The sequence below is a fragment of the Motacilla alba genome, chromosome 28 (assembly GCF_015832195.1).
Source record: "Motacilla alba alba isolate MOTALB_02 chromosome 28, Motacilla_alba_V1.0_pri, whole genome shotgun sequence".
NCBI classification, from domain to species: Eukaryota; Metazoa; Chordata; class Aves; order Passeriformes; family Motacillidae; genus Motacilla; species Motacilla alba.
The window spans coordinates 167,461-186,333 of record NC_052043.1 but is presented as its reverse complement, the minus strand read 5'-3'; the positions used below and the strand labels follow the sequence as shown (position 1 = coordinate 186,333).

At 68.4% G+C, this 18,873-nt stretch overlaps 3 protein-coding genes across 6 annotated transcripts; all 3 read left to right on the top strand.

Annotated features, from left to right (window-relative positions):
• Positions 1-513: 513 nt before the first annotated feature.
• On the top strand, positions 514-3,200 carry NDUFA13 (NADH:ubiquinone oxidoreductase subunit A13). The gene is made up of 5 exons (XM_038163690.1): positions 514-671; positions 779-857; positions 1,540-1,611; positions 1,979-2,048; positions 2,837-3,200. Exons 1-5 carry the CDS (start codon positions 578-580, stop codon positions 2,954-2,956), a joined length of 435 nt encoding a protein of 144 aa, XP_038019618.1. The 5' UTR covers positions 514-577; the 3' UTR covers positions 2,957-3,200.
• A 440-nt stretch (positions 3,201-3,640) lies between these two features.
• YJEFN3 (YjeF N-terminal domain containing 3) lies at positions 3,641-9,704 on the top strand. Of its 2 annotated transcripts, none has more exons than XM_038163686.1 (6): positions 3,641-4,041; positions 5,855-5,963; positions 7,350-7,460; positions 7,545-7,658; positions 8,331-8,484; positions 9,060-9,704. In XM_038163686.1, exons 1-6 carry the CDS (start codon positions 3,995-3,997, stop codon positions 9,257-9,259), a joined length of 735 nt encoding a protein of 244 aa, XP_038019614.1. In that variant the 5' UTR covers positions 3,641-3,994; the 3' UTR covers positions 9,260-9,704. The 2 variants fall into 2 exon arrangements, with proteins under 2 accessions (XP_038019614.1, XP_038019615.1); XM_038163687.1 differs by lacking the exon at positions 3,641-4,041 and adding an exon at positions 5,450-5,715 and having other exon boundaries at positions 9,060-9,697.
• A 1,021-nt stretch (positions 9,705-10,725) lies between these two features.
• CILP2 (cartilage intermediate layer protein 2) lies at positions 10,726-17,176 on the top strand. 3 transcript variants are annotated; one of them, XM_038163671.1, is made up of 9 exons: positions 10,726-10,770; positions 11,014-11,182; positions 11,779-11,877; positions 12,310-12,582; positions 13,155-13,337; positions 13,700-14,167; positions 14,251-14,359; positions 14,450-14,607; positions 14,688-17,176. In XM_038163671.1, the coding sequence occupies exons 2-9, from the start codon at positions 11,023-11,025 to the stop codon at positions 17,075-17,077; spliced, it is 3,840 nt and encodes a 1,279-aa protein (XP_038019599.1). In that variant the 5' UTR covers positions 10,726-10,770; positions 11,014-11,022; the 3' UTR covers positions 17,078-17,176. The 3 variants fall into 3 exon arrangements, with proteins under 3 accessions (XP_038019599.1, XP_038019600.1, XP_038019598.1); XM_038163672.1 differs by having other exon boundaries at positions 10,733-10,770; positions 11,086-11,182; XM_038163670.1 differs by lacking the exon at positions 10,726-10,770 and having other exon boundaries at positions 10,936-11,182.
• The last annotated feature ends 1,697 nt before the right edge of the window (positions 17,177-18,873 follow it).

Sequence of the window (18,873 nt, the reverse complement as noted above, 5' to 3'; positions counted from 1 at the left end):
ATGGATCGCGTGGATCACCAAGACAGAGCTGGATCTCCTTCCTCTCCCGAGGATTATTCCCAAAAAAAAAACTGGGAAGACGGGAGATGGGGAAAAGAAGGCGGCAAAAATCCGGGATTTCTGTGGATTTCCTGTGGAATTTCATGGATGGAGCATCTTCCGAGGCGCATCCCGGCGTTCTAACGGAGCAAATCCATGAATCCAGAGCCTCCTCCATTCCCACCTGGAGCTCCTGCACCCTTGGATTGCTCCTGAACATTCCGGGAAAACGCGCGGAGCCTTGGATCGTTTCCCCTGGAAGGAGAACGGGCCAAGGACATTCCCAGGTGGATTTTTCCCCCGATTCCGGATTAAATCCAAATTCTCGGAGCCGAGGAAGAGCCGTGGCCGCACGGGAATTCTGAATTCCCATGGAATTGTCCCAAATTCCGAGGTCCCGGGGATCGAGGTGGCGTTGCCCTTTTAAGCGCGCGTTGCCCCTTTAAGTGCGGCCCCCTCGCGCGCATTACGTGTGTTTCCCGCGCGCGGGAACGGGCGGGCAGGCGGCGCGCGGCAGTGACGTCACGGGAGCGCCGCGATGGCGGCGCCGAAGGTGAAGCAGGACATGGCCCCGCCGGGCGGGTACGGCCCCATCGACTACAAGCGGCACCTCCCGCGCCGCGGCCTCTCAGGTGAGCCCGGGGGGAGCCGCGGAGGAGCGGCGGGGGTGGCAGCGGCGCCGTGCGGCCCCTGGGCGCCGAGCGCCCCCCGCTCCCCTCACGGCCCTGCCGGCCCTCAGGGTACAGCCTGTTCGCGCTCGGCATCGGGAGCCTCCTGCTCGGCTACTACACCCTCGTCAAGTGGAACCGCGAGCGCAGGTGACGCTCCGAGCCCCCCGCGGGCATCCCCGGCCCGATCCCGGCTGTCCCGGGGCTCCCTGCGCCTCTGGCCCCGCCGTGGGCTTTTCCCACCCGGCCCCCGGGACCCCCCAGTGCCCCCCGGGACCCCCCAGTGCCCCCCGGAACCCCCCCCCCAGTGCTCCCCGGGACCCCCCAGTGCCCCAATCTCCTTCCAGCACCACTCCCATCCCTTCCCACTCCCTCATTCCCAGTGCCCCCAGTGCCCTATTCCCAGTCTCAGTGCGCCATTCCAATTCCTGTTCCTGTTCCCATTCGCCCGTTCCCATTCCCATGTTCCCGTTCCCATGTTCCCATGTTCCCGTTCCCATGTTCCTGTTCCCGTTCCCATGTTCCCGTTCCCATTCCCATGTTCCTGTTCCCATGTTCCCGTTCCCATGTTCCCGTTCCCCCGTTCCTGTTCCCGTGTTCCCGTTCCCATGTTCCCATGTTCCTGTTCCCATTCCCATGTTCCCGTTCCCATTCCCATGTTCCTGTTCCCATGTTCCCGTTCCCATGTTCCTGTTCCCATTCCCATGTTCCCGTTCCCATTCCCATGTTCCCATTCCCCTGTTCCCCTTCCCATGTTCCCGTTCCCCCATTCCCGTTCCCATATTCCCATGTTCTCGTGTTCCCGTTCCGTTCCCGTTCCCGGTGCCCGCAGGCGGCTGCTGATCGAGGAGCTGGAGGCTCGCATCGCGCTGATGCCGCTGCTGCAGGCGGAGTCCGACCGCAGGTACGGCCCCGCGGCGCCCCGGGAGCAGGGGGACTGCCCTGGGATCGGGAACTGCCCTGGGATCGGGAACTGCCCTGGGATCGGGAACTGCCCTGGGATCGGGAACTGCCCTGGGGAGGGGGAACCTCCTTAACAGGATTGGATCCCCTTTATGGGATTGGGAACCTCATTTGGGATTGGGAACCTCGTTAATGGCACTGGGAGCTCCTTTTATGGGATTTGGAACTTCCTTGATGGGATTGGGAACTTCCTTTGGGATCGGGATCCTCTTTGGGAACTGAGAATTTGGGATGGGGGTCCCCTGTGTGGGACAGGGGGTCCCTCTGGGGGTTCCCTCTGGGTCCCTGGCCGTGCCCGTGTCCCCCAGGATGCTGCGGATGCTGCGGGAGAACCTGGAGGAGGAGGCCAAGATCATGCGGGACGTGCCGGGCTGGAAGGTTCGGGATTCCCGGGGGATTCCGGGGGCTGAGGGGGGCTTCCCTCTGGGATCCCGTGGGATGAGCCATCCCCGTGGCATCGTCTCTGTGGCATCTCCTGGGATTTGGCTCCATGGATTTGGGATTCCCTGGGATTTGGCTCCATACCAGGGATTTGGGATCCCCTGCCATTCCGGGCTCACTCAACACAATTCCCGACACAGTTCCCAGCCCAATTCCCATCACAATTCCCATCACAAATCCCAACGGAATTGCCAGCAGAATTCCGGGCAATTCCTGTCACAATTCCAGACACAATTCCCAACAAAATTCCCGGCCCAATTCCCGACAATTCCCGGCACAATTCGCAGGAATTCCTGTCACAATTCCTGGCGATTCCCAACACAATTCCCAACACAATCCCTGGTGATCCCCAGCCCAATTCCTGGCGCAAATCCTGGCCCCATTCCCGGTGGTTCCCGGCGGTTCCCAGCCCCGTTCCCAGCCCCATTCCCGGCGGTTCCCAGCGGTTCCCAGCCCCATTCCCGGCGGTTCCCGGCGGTTCCCAGCAGTTCCCAGCCCCATTCCCGGCGGTTCCCAGCGGTTCCCAGCCCCATTCCCGGCGGTTCCCAGCCCCATTCCCGGTGGTTCCCGGTGATTCCCAGCCCCATTCCCGGCGGTTCCCGGTGGTTCCCGGTGATTCCCAGCCCCATTCCCGGCGGTTCCCGGTGGTTCCCGGTGATTCCCAGCCCCATTCCCGGCGGTTCCCGGCGGTTCCCGGCGGTTCCCGGCAGCCCGTGCCGTTGCAGGTGGGCGAGTCGCGGTTCCACACGGAGCGCTGGGTGCCCCCCACGCTGGAGGAGCTCTACTTCCTGCGGCCCCCGGCCGAGCTGGACCGCGAGAAGTTCGGCCTGCAGAACTACGTCTGAGACCCCAAACCCGACCCCAAACCCGACCCCAACCCTAAACCCAAACCCTAAACCCAAACCCGACCCCAAACCCGGCCCTGACCCCAAACCCGGCCCTGACCCCAAAGCTGCCTCTCCCGGCCTCTCCCGGCTCCTTTCCGGAGCTTTCCCCTTTTCCTGTCCCTCTCCGGGCTGTTTGCCCCCTGCCGAGCTTCTTCTGACGCCTGCTCATTAATAATTAATAAATGAATAATTAATAAATAAATGAACAAATCCTTTGGGGGTTGGAACTGCCCCTGGGAATTGGGAAAACCCCCCTGGAAACTGGGATCCCCCGTTGGGATCGGGGTCTCCCTTTGGGATTGGGATCTCCTGGGATTGGGATCTCCCTTTGGGGCTGGGGTCCCCGTGGCTCCCGGACTCCGCTCTCTCTCTCGGCAGCTCCCGGGGGATTTTCCCGGGAATTTGGGATGGAGGGAGGGGGCCGTGTCCTCGTCCCCTCCCCGCGTGTCCCCCTCTCCCGGGGCTGCGGATCTCGCTGGAAAAGCCCCGATCTGGGGGGGTTTAACCCCAAAATTCAGCCCGCTTGGAATTCCCGGGTGGGAACCGCGGGCGGCATTCCCGGAGCGGGGCCGGGCCGGGAGCGGGGCGGGGGCACCAGAGCCGCCTCCCCCCGGGCGGCACCGCCGAGCGCCGGCCCCGCTCCCACCGGAGCATCCTCGGCATTCCCGCGGGATCCGCTCCCACCGGAGCATCCTCGGCATTCCCGCGGGATCCGCTCCCACCGGAGCATCCTCGGCATTCCCGCGGGATCCGCTCCCAGCGGAGCATCCTCGGCATTCCCGGGGGATCCGGTGCCAGCGGAGCATCCTCGGCATTCCCGGGGGATCCGGTCCGGCCGGAGCATCCTCGGCATTCCCGCGGGAGCCGGTGCCACCGGAGGCTCCGCGGAGACTCCAGCGGATCCGCTCCAGCCGCGGTCGGAGGCTCCGCGCGGCTCCCGCCGGCTCCGCTCCTGCCGGGGTTCGGTTCCGCCGCCGCTCCCGTCCCGCTCCCGCCATGAGCTCCGCGCCCTGCCCCTCCCGGGAGCCGCCCCGGTACCTCAGGTGAGCCCGGGGGTCCCCCCGAGGAGCCCCCCTCGGCAGAACCGGCAGCTCCGGGCGGTGCCGCTCAGCCGGGGCTGCCCCGGGACGGGCCCGGTTCCCGGTGCCTGGACCCCGCGGGGGTGAACGGGACCTGCCCGCTGCCCCGGGAGCTGCCCCGGCTCGGTGCCAGCCCCCGCGCTGCCCGCGGCAGCCCCGGGGGGTTTCCCGGTCCCACGGGTGTCCCCTGGGGCCGGGGAGGGGGGCTCGGTACCCACGGAGCCGCCGTTGCCGGAGCAACAGCATCCCGGGTCTCCATGGCTGCGGCGGGGATGCTCCGGGAGGCGGCGGGAGAGGAGCGCGGGACCCGCGGGACCGGGATGGGCGGGGATGGGGACCCCGGGGACCGTGGGACACGCGGCGGGGACAGCGGGGAGAGCGGGGACACCGCGGACACGCGGCGGGGACAGCAGGGACACCGGGGACACGCGAGGGGCCGGGAGGGTCCCACGGTCGGGCTGTGCCGGGAGGGAGCGGCGGAACGGGAACGGGGAATGGGACCGGGATGCAGGACTGGGATATGGATCCGGGACATGGGACTGGGATGTGGAACCGGGATGCGGGACCGGGATATGGATCTGGGACATGGGATAGGGATGCGGGACCGGGATGCGTTCCGGGGGTGGGGCCGCAGCCGGTGCCAGCCCCGCGGAGCCAGCGGGTGTCCCTGCCAGCCAGGAGTGTCCCTGCCAGCAGCGCTCGGGGACAATGCGCTCCGGGAACGGACGCGGGGAACTGCGGCGGCCACGTGGCTTCTGTTGGGCGAGGGACAACACAGCTGCGCCCGGCCACCCGCGGCCACCCCCGCTCGCCACGGGAGGGGCTCCGGGCACCCTCGGTCCCTTCCCACCCCTTCTGCCCCCGGTTTTGTCCCAGAGCCCCCGCGTGGGGCTGGGACAGGGCTGGGACTCACTAGAGGGCACCAAAGGATCGGGGACAGGGATGGGATGGGAATATGGGATGGGAATGTGGGATGGGATGAAGTTTTCCTGGCAGGTTTATCAGGACAGCCAAGGGATGGGATGTGGGAATGGGGGTGCCAGCAGCTCGCTGGGGCCCTGCTGGAATGACCAAGGGACTTCTTGGGCTCTGCCAGGACATGGCTGCTCCGTGGCGACAGCCTGGATGGGGTGCGACCCCCCTGGAGCCTGGGGCCCCGACCCGGGACCCCAATCAGGGACCCCAGCTCGGGCCCCCTCAGCTGCCCCCTGGCAGTGCCGGGTCCCCTCCCGGGGCTGGCTCTGAGCGGTTCCCCCCAGCCCGGGCTACGGCGGGGTCCGGATCCCCCCGGCTCCTCTCGGTCCCCCGGTACCGCCGGGATCCCGGCCCCGCTCGGTTCCCCCGGTACCCGCCGGTTCCCTCCCGGCGGCCGCGGCGGGCGCTGGAGGCGGCCCAGGCCGCTCCGCCCGGCAGGTGAAGCCAACAGATGTGAGCAATTATTGTCGCGCTGGGCGCTGCCAGCTCCGGGCTCGGCGGCGGCGGAACAACCGCGGCTTTGTTCGCTTTTATGTAACCGGGGAACCGGAGCCGCCGCCAGCTCGGCCGAGCGCCGCTCCCGCCCCGGCCCGTGGGGTCACGGTGCCCTCCGTGCGACATCCGTGCGACATCCGTGTGGCCTCCGGGCCCGTCCCCACCACGGTGCCCACCCCGAGCGCCCGGCGCGCTCGCCCCGTGTCCCAAAATCCCGTCCCGGGGGTGGAGCGGGGTCCCGAATCCTCTCGGGGGGGTGGGGACAGCTCTGTCCCCCTGTCCTGAGCGGTGACTGTCCCCAAGGCAGCCAGGCGGAGGCGGAGGCCATGGAGAAGGAGCTGCTGGAGGATTATCGCTTCGGGCGGCAGCAGCTGATCGAGATCTGGGGACACGCCTGTGCCGTGGCTGTCACCAAGGTGAGGCTGGGGACACCCACAGGGGCTGGGGACACCGCAGCGGGGCAGGGGTCCCCACGGGGAGGGGGATGCTCAGCCCCTGCCGGGGGTCGGGGCGGTCCCCAGAGGTGTCCGGGTGTCCCCGTGCCCTGGCGATGTCGCTGCTGCGGGGATCGGCCGGGGCTCGTGCGGGATGTGAGGAGCAGGAGGAGGAGGAGGAGGAGGAGGAGGAGGAGGAGGAGGAGGAGGAGGAGGAGGAGGAGGACGAGGAGCGGGGTCCATCAAGGGCAGCTTTGTGCCTCGGGCCCGAGCGCTCCGTGCCCGCCTCAGCTTTTCCATCGGCCCTTCCCTGCCCCTAGCGCTGCCTGAGGAGCAGAAATGTTTTGCTGCCGGAGCTGTTGCAGCATCCCTGACCCCACCTGGGGCTCAGCATCCTCCTCTTCCTCAGGGCCACCCCAGCTCCGGCTCCCCCAGCCGGCCGGGGTGTCCCCGCGGTGTCCCCGCTGCCGTGTCCCCGGTGCCAGGCGGTGCCGGCGGCGTGGCCAGCGCTGGGCCGGGGCCAGGGCCGGGCTCCCGGGGCCGTGTCCCGCTCCGGCCGCTGGGGACGGGTCCCGGAGCCAGGATCCGTGAGCAGGAAAAAATCCGTCAGTGGATAAACAGCGGCTGCCTCCCTCCCTCCCTGCCCGAGCCATCCTGGAACGCGCGCGGGCGGGACGGGGGGGCCGAGGGCACGGGCCCGATCGTACCATGGGAACCATCCTGCTCCCAGCCGGGGCATCCCCCGGGCCGCCGTGGGCAGCACCCCGATGGTACCACGGGCACCGCCCCGATGCCGCCCGGGGCACCTTCCCCATCCCACCCCGGGCATCTTCCTGAGCCCACCTTGGAATTCCACCACAGGCACCGCCGTCACCCCACTGCTGACATCATCTTCACCCCACTGCTGGCATCGTCTTCATCCCACTGCTGGCATCATCTTCATCCCCCTGCTGGCATCATCTTCATCCCACTGCTGGCATCATCTTCATCCCACTGCTGGCATCATCTTCACCCCACCACGGGCACTGTCCTCATCCCAGTACGGCCCCTGTTCCATCCCACTCCGAGTGCTGCCCAAGTCCTGCTGTGGATGCCGTGCCATGCCGTGCTGTGCCGTGCCGTGCTGTGCCATCCCACTCCCTGCTACGGCCGGCATCCCTGTCCTGCTCCATGTGCCGCCTCCATCCCTCGCTGGGTGCCGTGTGCCAGTGCCACCCTGGTGTCCCTGTCCCTGCCATGTCCCAGCGCCACCCCCGTGTGCCGGTGCCCCTGCTGTGACCGTGTCCCGCTGTCCCTGTCCCTGCCACGTCCCAGTGCCACCCCGTGTGCCGGTGCCCCCGGTGTGACCGTGTCCCGCTGTCCCCGCAGGCGTTCCCGCTGCGCTCGCTGCGGCGCAGGCAGCCCACGCTGCTGGTGGCGTGCGGGCCGGCGCAGAACGGGGCCATCGGGCTGGTGTGTGCCCGCCACCTGCGCAGCTTCGTGGGTACCTCGGCCCCCGCCCTCCTCCTGCTCCTCCTCGCGGCCTTCCTCCCGAGCCCCGGCCCAGCGCTGCCTCTCCCGCAGGATTACGAGCCCACCATCTTCTACCCCAAGCGCTCCCCGGACCCGCTGCACCGCGACTTCACCACGCAGTGCGAGAAGATGGACATCCCCTTCCTGTCCTACCTGCCCGCCGAGGTGACCCCGGCCCCGAACCCCCCTGGCTGTCCCCTTCCCCTTCCCCCTGTGAACCCCAAATCCCCCTGGCTGTCCCCTTCTCCTTCCCCTTCCCCCTGTGAACCCCAAATCCCCCTGCTTATCCCCCTTTCCTTCCCTGTTTCCCTCTCCAAGCCCCAAAGCCCCCTTCTCCTTCCCCTCTCCCCCCTGTGAACCCCCCAAACCCCACCGGCTCTGATTTTCTCCCCCTTTTCCCTCTCTTTCCCCCCCTCCCCGAACCCCAAACCCCCCCAACCCCCCCCAAATTTCCCCCAACCCCCCCCCATCTCTTTTTCCTCCCCTTTCCCCTCCTTTCCCCCTCTCTCCCCATCCCGGCGCTGCTGCGATCCCGGGGATGCCAGAAAGAAAAAAATCCAGAAAAAAAAAAATCCATAAAAAATCCCGAAAATCCGGAAAATCCCGCAAGCGCAGCACACCCCAGCGGCGCTGCCCGCAGCCCCGGCTCTGTTGTTTTTGGAGCCTCGCAGCGCCGGGAACGGAGGAATTTGACCCAAAATCGGCCGCTCCTGGCGCGGCCCCGCAGTCTCGGCGTGCCGGGCCCGGCCCCGCCCGCCGCCGCTCCACCTGGGGGGGATTCTTTGTGTCTGTCCCCCCCGAGGTGACGCGGGGACACCCCGAACGCGGCTCCTCCAGGTGCAGCTCATCAACGACGCCTACAACGCCGTGGTGGACGCGGTGCTGGGAGCGGAGGGGACCGAGGGGACCGCGGGGACGGAGCCGTGCGCGGCCATCCTGGCCACCCTCAAGCACGTCCGCATCCCCATCGTCAGCCTGGATGTCCCCTCAGGTGCTCCAAGTGCCCCCCCGGTGCCCCCCCGGTGCTCCCCGTGTCCCCTCCGTGTCCCCCCGGTTTCCCCCGTGCCGCTGTCACCGCGCCCGTGCCGGTGTCACCCCGGGGCCCCCCTTCGGTGACCCTGGCGGGGCTGGGGACATCCCTGGTGACCCCCCCGCGGTGACCCTGGCGGGCTGGGGACATCCCGGGGAAATAACAAAGTGCCCGGCCCGAGACATGACGTCACCGGCCGATGGCATTCCCAGCTGGCATTCCCGGAGAGCCGCGCGGCCGCGGGCCAGGCCTGGGATTGTCATCACCCGTGTCCCCCTCCCCCGGCCTGGCCGTGTCACCTCCCCCCCCCCCCCCGGGCTGGATCCCCGCGGGGACAAACCCCTCCCGTGCCACCCCCCGGTGCCACCCCCCGGTGCCCTCTCTGTCACCCTCCGCGGCAGCGGCGGCACCCCCGGGCCACCCCTGAGCCACCGCGTGTGTCCCCTGGTGTCCCCTGGTGTCCCCCCTGTCCCCGGGTGTCCCCGCTGTCCCCCCGCTGTCCCCGCTGTGCCGGTGACCGCTGTCCCCCGGGGCAGGCTGGGCGGCCGGGCCGGGTGGCAGCGGTGACATCAGCCCGGACGTGCTGGTGTCGCTGGCGGCCCCCAAGGAGGTGGCGCGGCGCTTCCAGGGACGGCGACATTTCCTGGCCGGGCGCTTCGTGCCCGAGGAGCTGCGGCGCAAATTTGGCCTCGGGCCCGCCGAGTACCCGGACAGCGACTGCGTGGTGGCCCTGTGACCCCAAAACCGCCCTGGGACCCCAAAAACCTCTGGGACCCCAAAACCACCCTGGGACCCCAAATGCACCCCTGGGACCCCAAAACCCTACTGGTGGCCCTGGGACCCCAAATAAATCTCTGGTGGTGGCCGTGTGACCCCAAATAAAGCAGTGGTGCCCTTGTGACCCCAAATAAACTCCTGTGACCCCAAAACCCCTGCTGGTGGCCCTGGGACCCCAGAGAAACCTCTGGTGGCCCTGGGACCCCAAATGCACCCCTGCAACCCCAAATAAAGTCCTGGGGCCCCAAATAAACCCTGCTGGTGGCCTTGTGACCCCAAATAAAACAGTGGTGGCCCTGTGACGCCAAACACACCCCTGGTGGCCCTGTGACCCTAAAAATGAAGTGGTGGTGGCCCCCGAAATAAACCACTGGTGGCCCTGGGGACCTGGCCTGACCCCCCTGGCAGTGCCACCACCCCGCTGCTGGGGACAGAGCCGTGTCACCTCCCCTGTCAGCCACCCACGGGGACAGTGGCGCTGCAGGGGTCCCGTGGGGCTGAAATGCCACAAAAACCCCACAAAACCCACAAAACCCATAAAACCACACAAAACCCCACAAAAACCCAGGGAAGGGACACGGGAACCGCCCCGCAGAGCACGGGGCTGTCCCTGAGGGTGACGAGCCACCCCTGGGGACTGTCCCCAGTGCCCCCAGTGTCCCCAGAGTCCCCCTGTGCCCCCCTCCCGCCCCGGGGGGGCTCGGAGCCGCCGGAATGCCGGGAATGCACCGGGATTTCCGCGCGCCGGGGCCCAAAGCCCAAAGCCCCGGTGCCCCCCGGTGCCCCCAGTGCCCCCCCCCCAGTGCCCCCCCGGTGCCCCCCCCAGTGTCCCCCAGTCCCTCCCAGTCCCTCCCGGTCCCCTCCAACCCCTCGGAGCAGTCCCGGCTCCTTCTTTTCCCCTTTCCCGTGGTTTTGTTTTTCCAGTATTTTTATTTTTCCCGTGGTTTTTAGTTTTTATCTGTCTTGTGTTTTTATTTTTCTGATAGTTTTTATTTGTCCTGTATTTTTATTTTCCCCCTGTAGCTTTATTTTCCCTGTAGTTTTTATTTGTCCTGTGTTTTTATTTCCCCTGTAGGTTTTCTTTTCCCTCATAGCTTCTAGTTTTTATTTTGTCCTGTATTCTTATTTTCCCTGTATTTTTATTTTCCCTGTATTTTTATTTTTTCCTTATTGTAACTTCCCCCGTGTTTTTATTTCCCGTATTTTTATTTTCCCCGCAGTTTTTGCCTTCCATTTCCCGAGTATTTTTATTTCCCGACTATTTTTATTCCCTCTCCCTCCCTCGGGCCGCATTCCCGGGCGGATCGCGGATCCCGTGCTGGCCGCGGGCCCCGCGAGCGGCGGCGCTGCCCGGGCGGGCTCCGGGCCCGGCCCTGCCCCATAAAAGCGGCCCCGGCCCCGGCCCGGCCCCGCCGCACTCGCTGCGGAGCAGCCGCCGAAGGGCTGGCACGGCTGGCAGGGGTGGCACAGGTGACACGGGTGGCACGGGTGGCACGGCTGGCAGGGGTGACACGGGTGGCACGGGTGGCACGGCTGGCACGGCTGGCAGGGGTGACACGGCTGGCACGGGTGACACAGCTGGCACGGGTGGCACGGGTGGCACGGGTGGCACAGGTGGCAGGGGTGGCAGGGGTGGCACGGATGGCACAGGTGGCACAGGTGGCACAGCCGGTACAGCTGGCACGGCCGACACAGATGGCACGGGTGGCACAGGTGGCACGGATGGTGCAGATGGCACAGATGGCATGGATGGCACGGCCAACACAGATGGCACGGGTGGCACAGGTGACACAGATGGCACGGCTGGCACAGGTGGCACGGCTGCTGGCGGTGCTGGCGATGCTGGCGGTGATGGGAGCACCGTGCGCAGCCAGGGTGGAAGGTAAGGGATGGGGTTTGGGTTTGGGTTTAGGTTTGGTGTTTGGGTTTGGGGTTTGGTGTTTGGGTTTGGGTTTGGGTTTGGGGTTTGGGGTTTTTGTGCCACCGGGGTTTTGGGATTCCCAGTGGGAATGAAGTGAGGAAGGGGTGGGGATGGGACGGTGGCATGGCATGGTGGCACGGGGTGGGCAGGGACCGCTGGCACCTGCCAAGGGGGAGAGGTGAGTGGGGATCAGGGAGCTGTGTCCTTCCCGGGATCACGGCACTGGAGGGACAGGGACAGGGACAGGGACAGGGACAGGGATGGGGACAGGACAGGGACAGGGACAGGGACATTGGACATTGCCAGCTCAGTGCCACAGGGACGCTGGGCACCCTGGGTGACGCTGGCTGGGCTTCCGTGGTGCCAGGGCTGGCAGGCACATGTCCCCATCCCTGTCCACGTCCCTGTCCCCATCCCTCCAGTGCCGTGATCCCGGGAAGGACAAAATCCAATCCCCCCGGGACTGGGGGTCTCAGGGCAGGGTGTCCCCACCCCTGCGGGGACACAGCTGGGCAGGGACCCCGTGGATGTGGCAGTGCCACCCCTGTGTCCCCCAGAGCCACTGGAGAATGACTCGGAGCCGGGCAAGGCTGGCACGGCTGGGAAGCCCCGGAAAGGTGTGCCTGACCTGGAGGAGCTGGACCTGGGCACGGCAGGTGAGGCCACCCCGAGGGCCACCGTGTCCCCTCAGCGTCCCCAGGGCCACTGCCCACCCTGTGCCACCCCCATGGGACACTGGTGGTGACCACCGTGACATCCTGCTGGGCCTGGGGACAGTGCCCACCCTGTGCCACCCCCCACGTGACCCTCAGTGGTGACCACCCTGCCGTGTCCCCTGGGGTTACCTGTCCCCTCTCCATGTCCCCACAGCCCCCACCCCGTGTCCCTCCCACTGCCCCATCGGCCATCGCCACCCCACCAACCCCTCAGCGGTGACCCCCATTGCCACACCCTCTGCCCCCCGTGTCCCCAACCCGTCCCCAACCATCCCCAAGTTGTCCCAACCATATCCAAGCTGCCCCCAAGCTGTCCCCAGCCATCCCAAGCTGTCCCCAGGCTGTCCCCAAGCTGTCCCCTCTCCCCCCCAGGCAAAGGCGCGGCGTGGACGTCGTGGTTCAACATTGACCACCCGGGTGGGGACGGTGACCACGAGAGCCTGGCGGCCATCAGGTTCTACTACGGGGACCGGGTGTGCGCGCGGCCCGTGGCCATCCAGGCGCGCAGCACCGAGTGGCACCTGCCCGCCGCGCTGGGCCAGGTGGTGCACGCCAGCCCCGAGCGCGGCTTCCGCTGCCTGCACCGCGAGCAGCCGCCGGGCACCGCCTGCGCCAACTACCACGTGCGCTTCCTGTGCCCCGCGGGTGAGCGCCGACACCGGGGCACCTGGGGCACCTGGGGGCAGCTGGGGCACCTGGGGCAGCTGGGGCACCTGGGGCAGCTGGGGCGCAGCTGGGGCACCTGGGGCAGCTTGGGGGCAGCTTGGGGGCAGCTGGCACAGCTGTGTGTCACCTCTGTCACACCTGTATCTCACCTGTGTCCTGTCTGTGTCACACCTTTGTCACACCTGTGTCACACCTGTATCCCACCTGTGTGTCACACCTTCACCTCACCTGTGTCCCACCACCATTTTACCTTTACCTCACCTGTGTCCCACCTGAATCCACCTGTGTCCCACCTATATCTCACCTGTATCTCACCTTCATCTCACCTGTGTCCCACCTGTGTCCCACCTGTGTCTCACCTGTGTCTCACCTGTGTCCCACCTGTGTCTCACCTGTGTCCCACCCATATCTCACCTGTGTCCCACCTTCACCTCACCCGTGTCCCACCCGTGTCCCACCTGTGCTGTGACACAGGGGCGTAACTTCCCCCTTTAACCCCTTGGCTGCCGTGTCCCTCCCGCGCGCCCGCAGTGACCCGCAGCGTCCCGCAGGTGACGTTTTCTGGTCGCACTGGTCGCCGTGGAGCCCCTGCTCGCGCAGCGCCTGCGGCACCCGGGGCTCGCAGAGCCGCTCCCGCCGCTGCCGCAGCTCCCGCAGCCCGGCCCCGCTCGGGGAGCTCCGCTGCCGCGGCCGGGACACCGAGCGGCGGCCCTGCAGCGCCGGGCCCTGCCCAGGTAGGGACGGGACCGCGGGGCCACCGCCTGTCGCTGGGTGCTGCCGGGGAGGGGACACGGGGTGCGGGTGGCACCTGAGCCCCGCGGTCCCTGGGTGCTGCCGGGGAGGGGACACAGGATGGCAGCGGAGTCGCTGCTGCGGGTGGCCGTGGGGTGGCACCGGGGTGTGACAAGGACAGGGGTCTCTCCGAGGACCCGAATCCCCTCTCAGCCCCCACAGCAGGAGCAGGTGTGAAAATCCCCCTGGTGCCACCCGGTGCCACGCACCGCTGGCCGCTCTGCCGAGGGGGTGACCGCGCGGGGCCGCCCCAAGCTACGGCTTTGGGGGGGAGTCCCGATTCCCACCGGGAATGTCCCCTCAGAGCCCACCTGGACGGAATGGGGCGCTTGGGGACCCTGTTCCCGCAGCTGCGGCCGCTCCGGGACGCGCGTCCGCCGCCGGAGCTGCCGCACGGCCAAGAACCCGCCGTGTCCCGGCCGCGCCACCGAGGTGCAGAAATGTCGCCCGTCCCCGTGCCCAGGTAACGCCCCCGCTGCCCCCTCGGCGGTGCCCGCTCCGAGCCCCCCGGGCTGCCCCGGGCACACGCTGCGGGGCACGGTGGTGACAGCGGGCGGGGCGGCACTGCCGGGCGCCAGCGTCTACCTGGAGGGCCGCCCGCGGGTGCTGCTGGCCCGCAGCGATGCCTGGGGGCGCTTCGCGGCCTCGGGGCTGTGCCCGGGCCCCGCCGCCAACCTCAGCGCCCACCGCGACGGCTTCGCCCCGGGGCTGGCACCCATCGTCACCAACGGCTCGGGCGTGGCCGAGGCGCACCTGAAGCTGCGGCGGCTCGGTGAGAAGGCGAGGGGGGATTTTGGGGCACCCCTGGGGGCGAGCGGGGGTGCCCATGGGCTCGCTGCCCCTCTCCCTTCGCAGAGAAGCCCTACATGGTGCTGCACCCCGCGGGCAGGGTGCGGGAGGCCGGGCAGGACGTGACCTTCTGCTGCAAAGCCTCGGGCACCCCCGCGCCCCACAAGTATTACTGGTGAGCTGGCACAGCGGGCGCGGCCGGGAGCGGCGGGGCGGCAGTGTCCCCGCTGAGCTGTCGCCCGTCGCCTGTCGCCTGTCGCCGCAGGTACCACAACGGGACGCTGCTGGAGGGGACAGCCGAGCGCAGCAGCGGGCGCCTGGCGCTGCGGGGGCTGGCACCGGAGCAGGCTGGCACCTACCACTGCAAAGCCAGCTCCGAGGCGGGCGCCATCCGCTCGGCGCCCGCGCAGCTCACCGTGCTGGGTGAGCGAGCACGGGGGGCCCCTCCGGGGTGGCGAGACCCCCGCTGACCCCTCTAATGCCGCCCCCCCCGGTGCCCCCAGCCCAGGGCCAGCCGAGCTGCAGGGCGGAGCCGGAGCCCAGCCTGGTGGAGCTGCCCAGCGAGTGCCCGCAGGACGCCAGCGGCTCCCGCTACTACAACGTGGGGCGCTGCCCGGCCTCGCCGTGCCCGGGCGGCCCCGCCGAGCCCTCGGGGTGCGGGGGGGAGTCGGGGCTCTGCTGCGGGGTGCGGAGGATGGAGCTGCGGCAGGTGCCGTGTGCCGGCTCTGTGCTGCCCCTCAAGGTGGTGGCCGAGTGCGGCTGCGGGCCCTGCGCCCAGCCCCGGGTGCTGGTGCAGGGCCGGGTGACGGCGGCCGACACGGGCGAGCCGCTGCGCTTCGGCCACATCTTCCTCGGGGGCAAGAAGGTGGGCTTCACCGGCTACCAGGGCTCCTTCACCATCGAGGTGCCGCCCGACACGCAGCGCCTGGTCGCTCGCTTCGTGGACGGCCAGCAGCGCTTGGTGGACGCCGTCAAGGTGCTGCCCTTCGACCGGCGCGGAGGAGCCGTGTACCAGGAGGTGAAGATGCTGCGCAGGAAGGAGCCGGTGGAGCTGGACGGCGGCCGGAGCAACGCCATCCCTCTGGGCGAGGCCGGCGGCCGGGAGCCCGTCGGGGAGCTGGTGCTGCCGGCCGGAGCCTTCCTGCGGCCGTCTGGGGAGGTTTTCAACGGCACCGTCAAGGCCAGCGTCACCTTCGTGGACCCCAGGGACGTGGGCACGGCCAGCGCCGCCTCCAGCGACCTGAGCTTCGCCGACGCCGAGGGGGAGATCGTGCCCCTGCGCACCTACGGGATGTTCGCCGTGGATTTCCGCGAGGGCGACAGCGGCGCGGCGCTGCAGGCGGGGCCGGTGCAGGTGAGGATGGACGCGGGGCAGGTGTGGATGGCCGAGCACCTGCAGAAGATGAAGCTGTGGTCCTTGAACCCCGAGAGCGGCCTGTGGGAGGAGGAGGGCGTGCTGCGGCTGGCCGGGGGCGGCCGGAGGAAGAGGGAGGAGAGGACCTTCCTGGTGGGCAACCTGGAGATCCGCGAGCGGCGCCTCTTCAACCTGGACGTGCCCGAGGATCGCCGCTGCTTCGTCAAGGTCAGGGCCTACAGCAACGAGAAGTTCAACCCCTACGAGCAGCTGGAAGGGGTGGTGATCAACCTCATCAACCTGGAGCCGCAGCCTGGCTTCCCCAGCAACCCGCGGGCCTGGGGCCGCTTCGACAGCGCCGTCACCGGCCCCAACGGCGCCTGCCTGCCCGCCTTCTGCGACGCCCGGCGCCCCGACGCCTACACGGCGCTGGTGACGGCCACGCTGGGCGGCGAGGAGCTGGAAGCCGTGGCCTCCAGCCCCAAGCTGAACCCCAACGCCGTGGGGGTGGCGCAGCCCTATCTGGGCAAGCTGGGCTACCGCCGCTCGGACCACGAGGACGCGGCGCTGAAGAAGACGGCCTTCCAGATCAACGTGGCCAAACCCGACCCCAACAACGTGGACGAGAACAACGGCCCCGTCTACTCCTACCGCAGCCTGCGGGAGTGCGAGGAGGCGCCGGCCAGCGCCAACCACCTGCGCTTCTACCGCGTGGAGGTGGACAAGTACGAGTACAACGTGGTGCCCTTCAAGGAGAGCGACGTCACCTCCTGGACCGGCGACTACCTGGCGTGGTGGCCCAACCCGCAGGAGTTCCGGGCGTGCTTCATCAAGGTGCAGCTGGAGGGGCCGCAGGAGTACATGGTGAGGTCGAGGAACGTCGGGGGCAGCCACCCCCGCACACGGGGCCAGCTCTACGGGCTGCGGGACAGCCGGAGCGTGCGGGACCCGCTGCTGGACAACACCTCGGGCGCCTGCGTGGAGTTCAAGTGCGGCGGGATGCTCTTCGACCAGAGCCTGGTGGACAGGACCCTGGTGTCCATCGTGCCCCAGGGCAGCTGTCGCCGCACGGCCATCAACGGGCTCCTGCGGGACTACCTGAGCCGCCACCCGCCGCTGGCCGACAACAACCACACCGGGGCCTTCTCCATGCTGGCCCCGCTGGACCCGCTGGGCCACAACTACGGCATCTACACCGTGACGGACCAGAACCCGCGGCTGGCCAAGGAAATCGCCATCGGCCGCTGCTTCGCGGGCACCTCGGACGGCTTCTCGAGGGAGATGAGGGCGGGCGAGGGCACGGCCGTCACCTTCGAGTGCCAGGAGCGGCCGGCGGGCAGGGAGAGCCTCTTCCAGCGCCTGCTGAGCGCCCCGGCCGAGGCGCTGGCCGAGATCCGCAGGGAGATGGGGAGCTCCGAGCTGCGCCGCGCTCCCCCCGAGGTGATGGACTTCGCCTCCGGAGCCCCCTCCGGACCCACGGCCACCCGCCGGACCCCCAGCAGCCAGCGGAGACCGGGCCGGCCGCGGGGAAGGCCCTGAGTCCCCTCCGTGTCCCCTCCCGGCTCTGCTTTGTCGCCCCCCTTTCCCCGTCGCTTTTGGCCGCGCTCATTTACAACGCCCGAAGCACTGGGGGGACACGCGGAGCGGGGGACGGGGGGCAGGGGACAGCGGGGACGTGGGGAGGGGGTCCCGCCGCCCCCGCGGTGCTGTCGCTGCCTCCTCTTGGTGCTCAGCCCCGCGCTGCCGCCGCGGGATGGAAATAAAAGGAATAAAAGAGGGGCTGGGGCAAAGCGGGGAAGGGGCGGGAGCGGCAAGGGGGTCCCCGCCCGGTGCTTTGCCCCGTGCCGCCGCCGCAGCCCCGGTGCGCCAGCGCCGGGAGCCGGGGGCGCTGCTTTCATCCCCGAATCCCACAAAACCGGGATTTTTGGGGAGGAAACCCCCAAAAGGATGACGCGGATAAAACTCCCTCCTTGCCGGTGCCACCGCCGCGGCACCTCGGCCACCGCGCGGGCCGGGATTCGGGCGGATTTGTACATTATTTATTACAAAATACACAATTCTTGTACACCCGCCTGGCTGCTGGCCTTCTCCGGCACGGGGGGCCAGCCCCGCCTGTCCCCCCGCCTGTCCCCCGCGTGTCCCCGCTGTCCCCAGCCCCTGCCCCCGTTCGGTAGCTCCATCCCGGCCGCTCCTGTTTGCCTTGGGCCGGGCTCAGCCGGGCTGGCAGCGGCGGGGGGCTCGGTGCCAGCTCCCCGCGGCCGGCGGGACGTGGCAGCCGGGGCGGGGGACGCGCCCGGAGCCCCCCTGGCACCGCGGCGTGCCAAGCCACCGGCTGGGCACCCCCAGCGTGACCCCCGCGGGGAGGGGGACGGGGTGGCTCCGTCCTGCGGCCACCTGGGTGTCCCCAGCGGGGTTATTTCTGGGTGTCCCCCCCCGCCGCCGCTCCCCGCCGGCCCAGGCGCGGATGCTGTAATGGAACAGGCGGCGTTTATGGGGCCAGACCCGGGACAACATCTCCCTTCTCCAAGCCGCCCTGGCCCCGGCGCAGCATTTTTCCACCCTTTTTTCCACCGTTCCCGCTGGATGCGGCATCAAAGGGGGCGCGGGGGCCCCCGGGGGGGTTCCTTGGCCCGAGCAGCGGCCAAAGCCCGGCCCCGCCGTCCCGGCCCGGTCCCGCCGGGATGCGATCCCAGCGCGGGCGGATGCCGGCACGGCGGGGGGGAGAGGGAGGGAGGCGGCACCTGGAATGCTGAGATTCCACGGCGAGGTGTCGTTCCAACCCCTCCTTCCCGAAATCTGGCTGCTGCCTGTCCTGGGTTCTCCCTGTCCTGAGGGTTGTTTTCCCCTGGATTCTCCTTGTCCTGGGTTCTCCCTATCCTGGATTTTTCCTATCCTGGATTCTCCCTATCCTGGATTTTCCCTGTCCTGGGTTCTCCCTATCCTTATTTTCCCTATCCTGGATTTTCCTTATCCTGGAATTCCCCTATCCTGGATTTTCCCTATCCTGGATCCTGTTTCTCCCCCGATCCTGACTTTCCCCGGGTTCCAGGAATTGTCCCCTCCGGGTTCCACGTCCCCTCCCCGGGGACACCCTGGGGGTGCTCCCGGGGGCAGCGGCCGGGACAGGGCCGGGATCCGGGATCCTGCGGGAATGTGGGAATGCGGGAATTCCATATGGGAATGCCAAGAATGCCGGGATCCTCCGGGAATCTGGGATCCTGTGGGAGTGCCGGGATCCTGTGAGAATGCTGCTTTGGGAATGCCGGGATCCAGGATCCTGTGGGAATGCGGGAATTCCACGTGGGAATGCCGGGATCCTTCGGGAATGCTGGGAT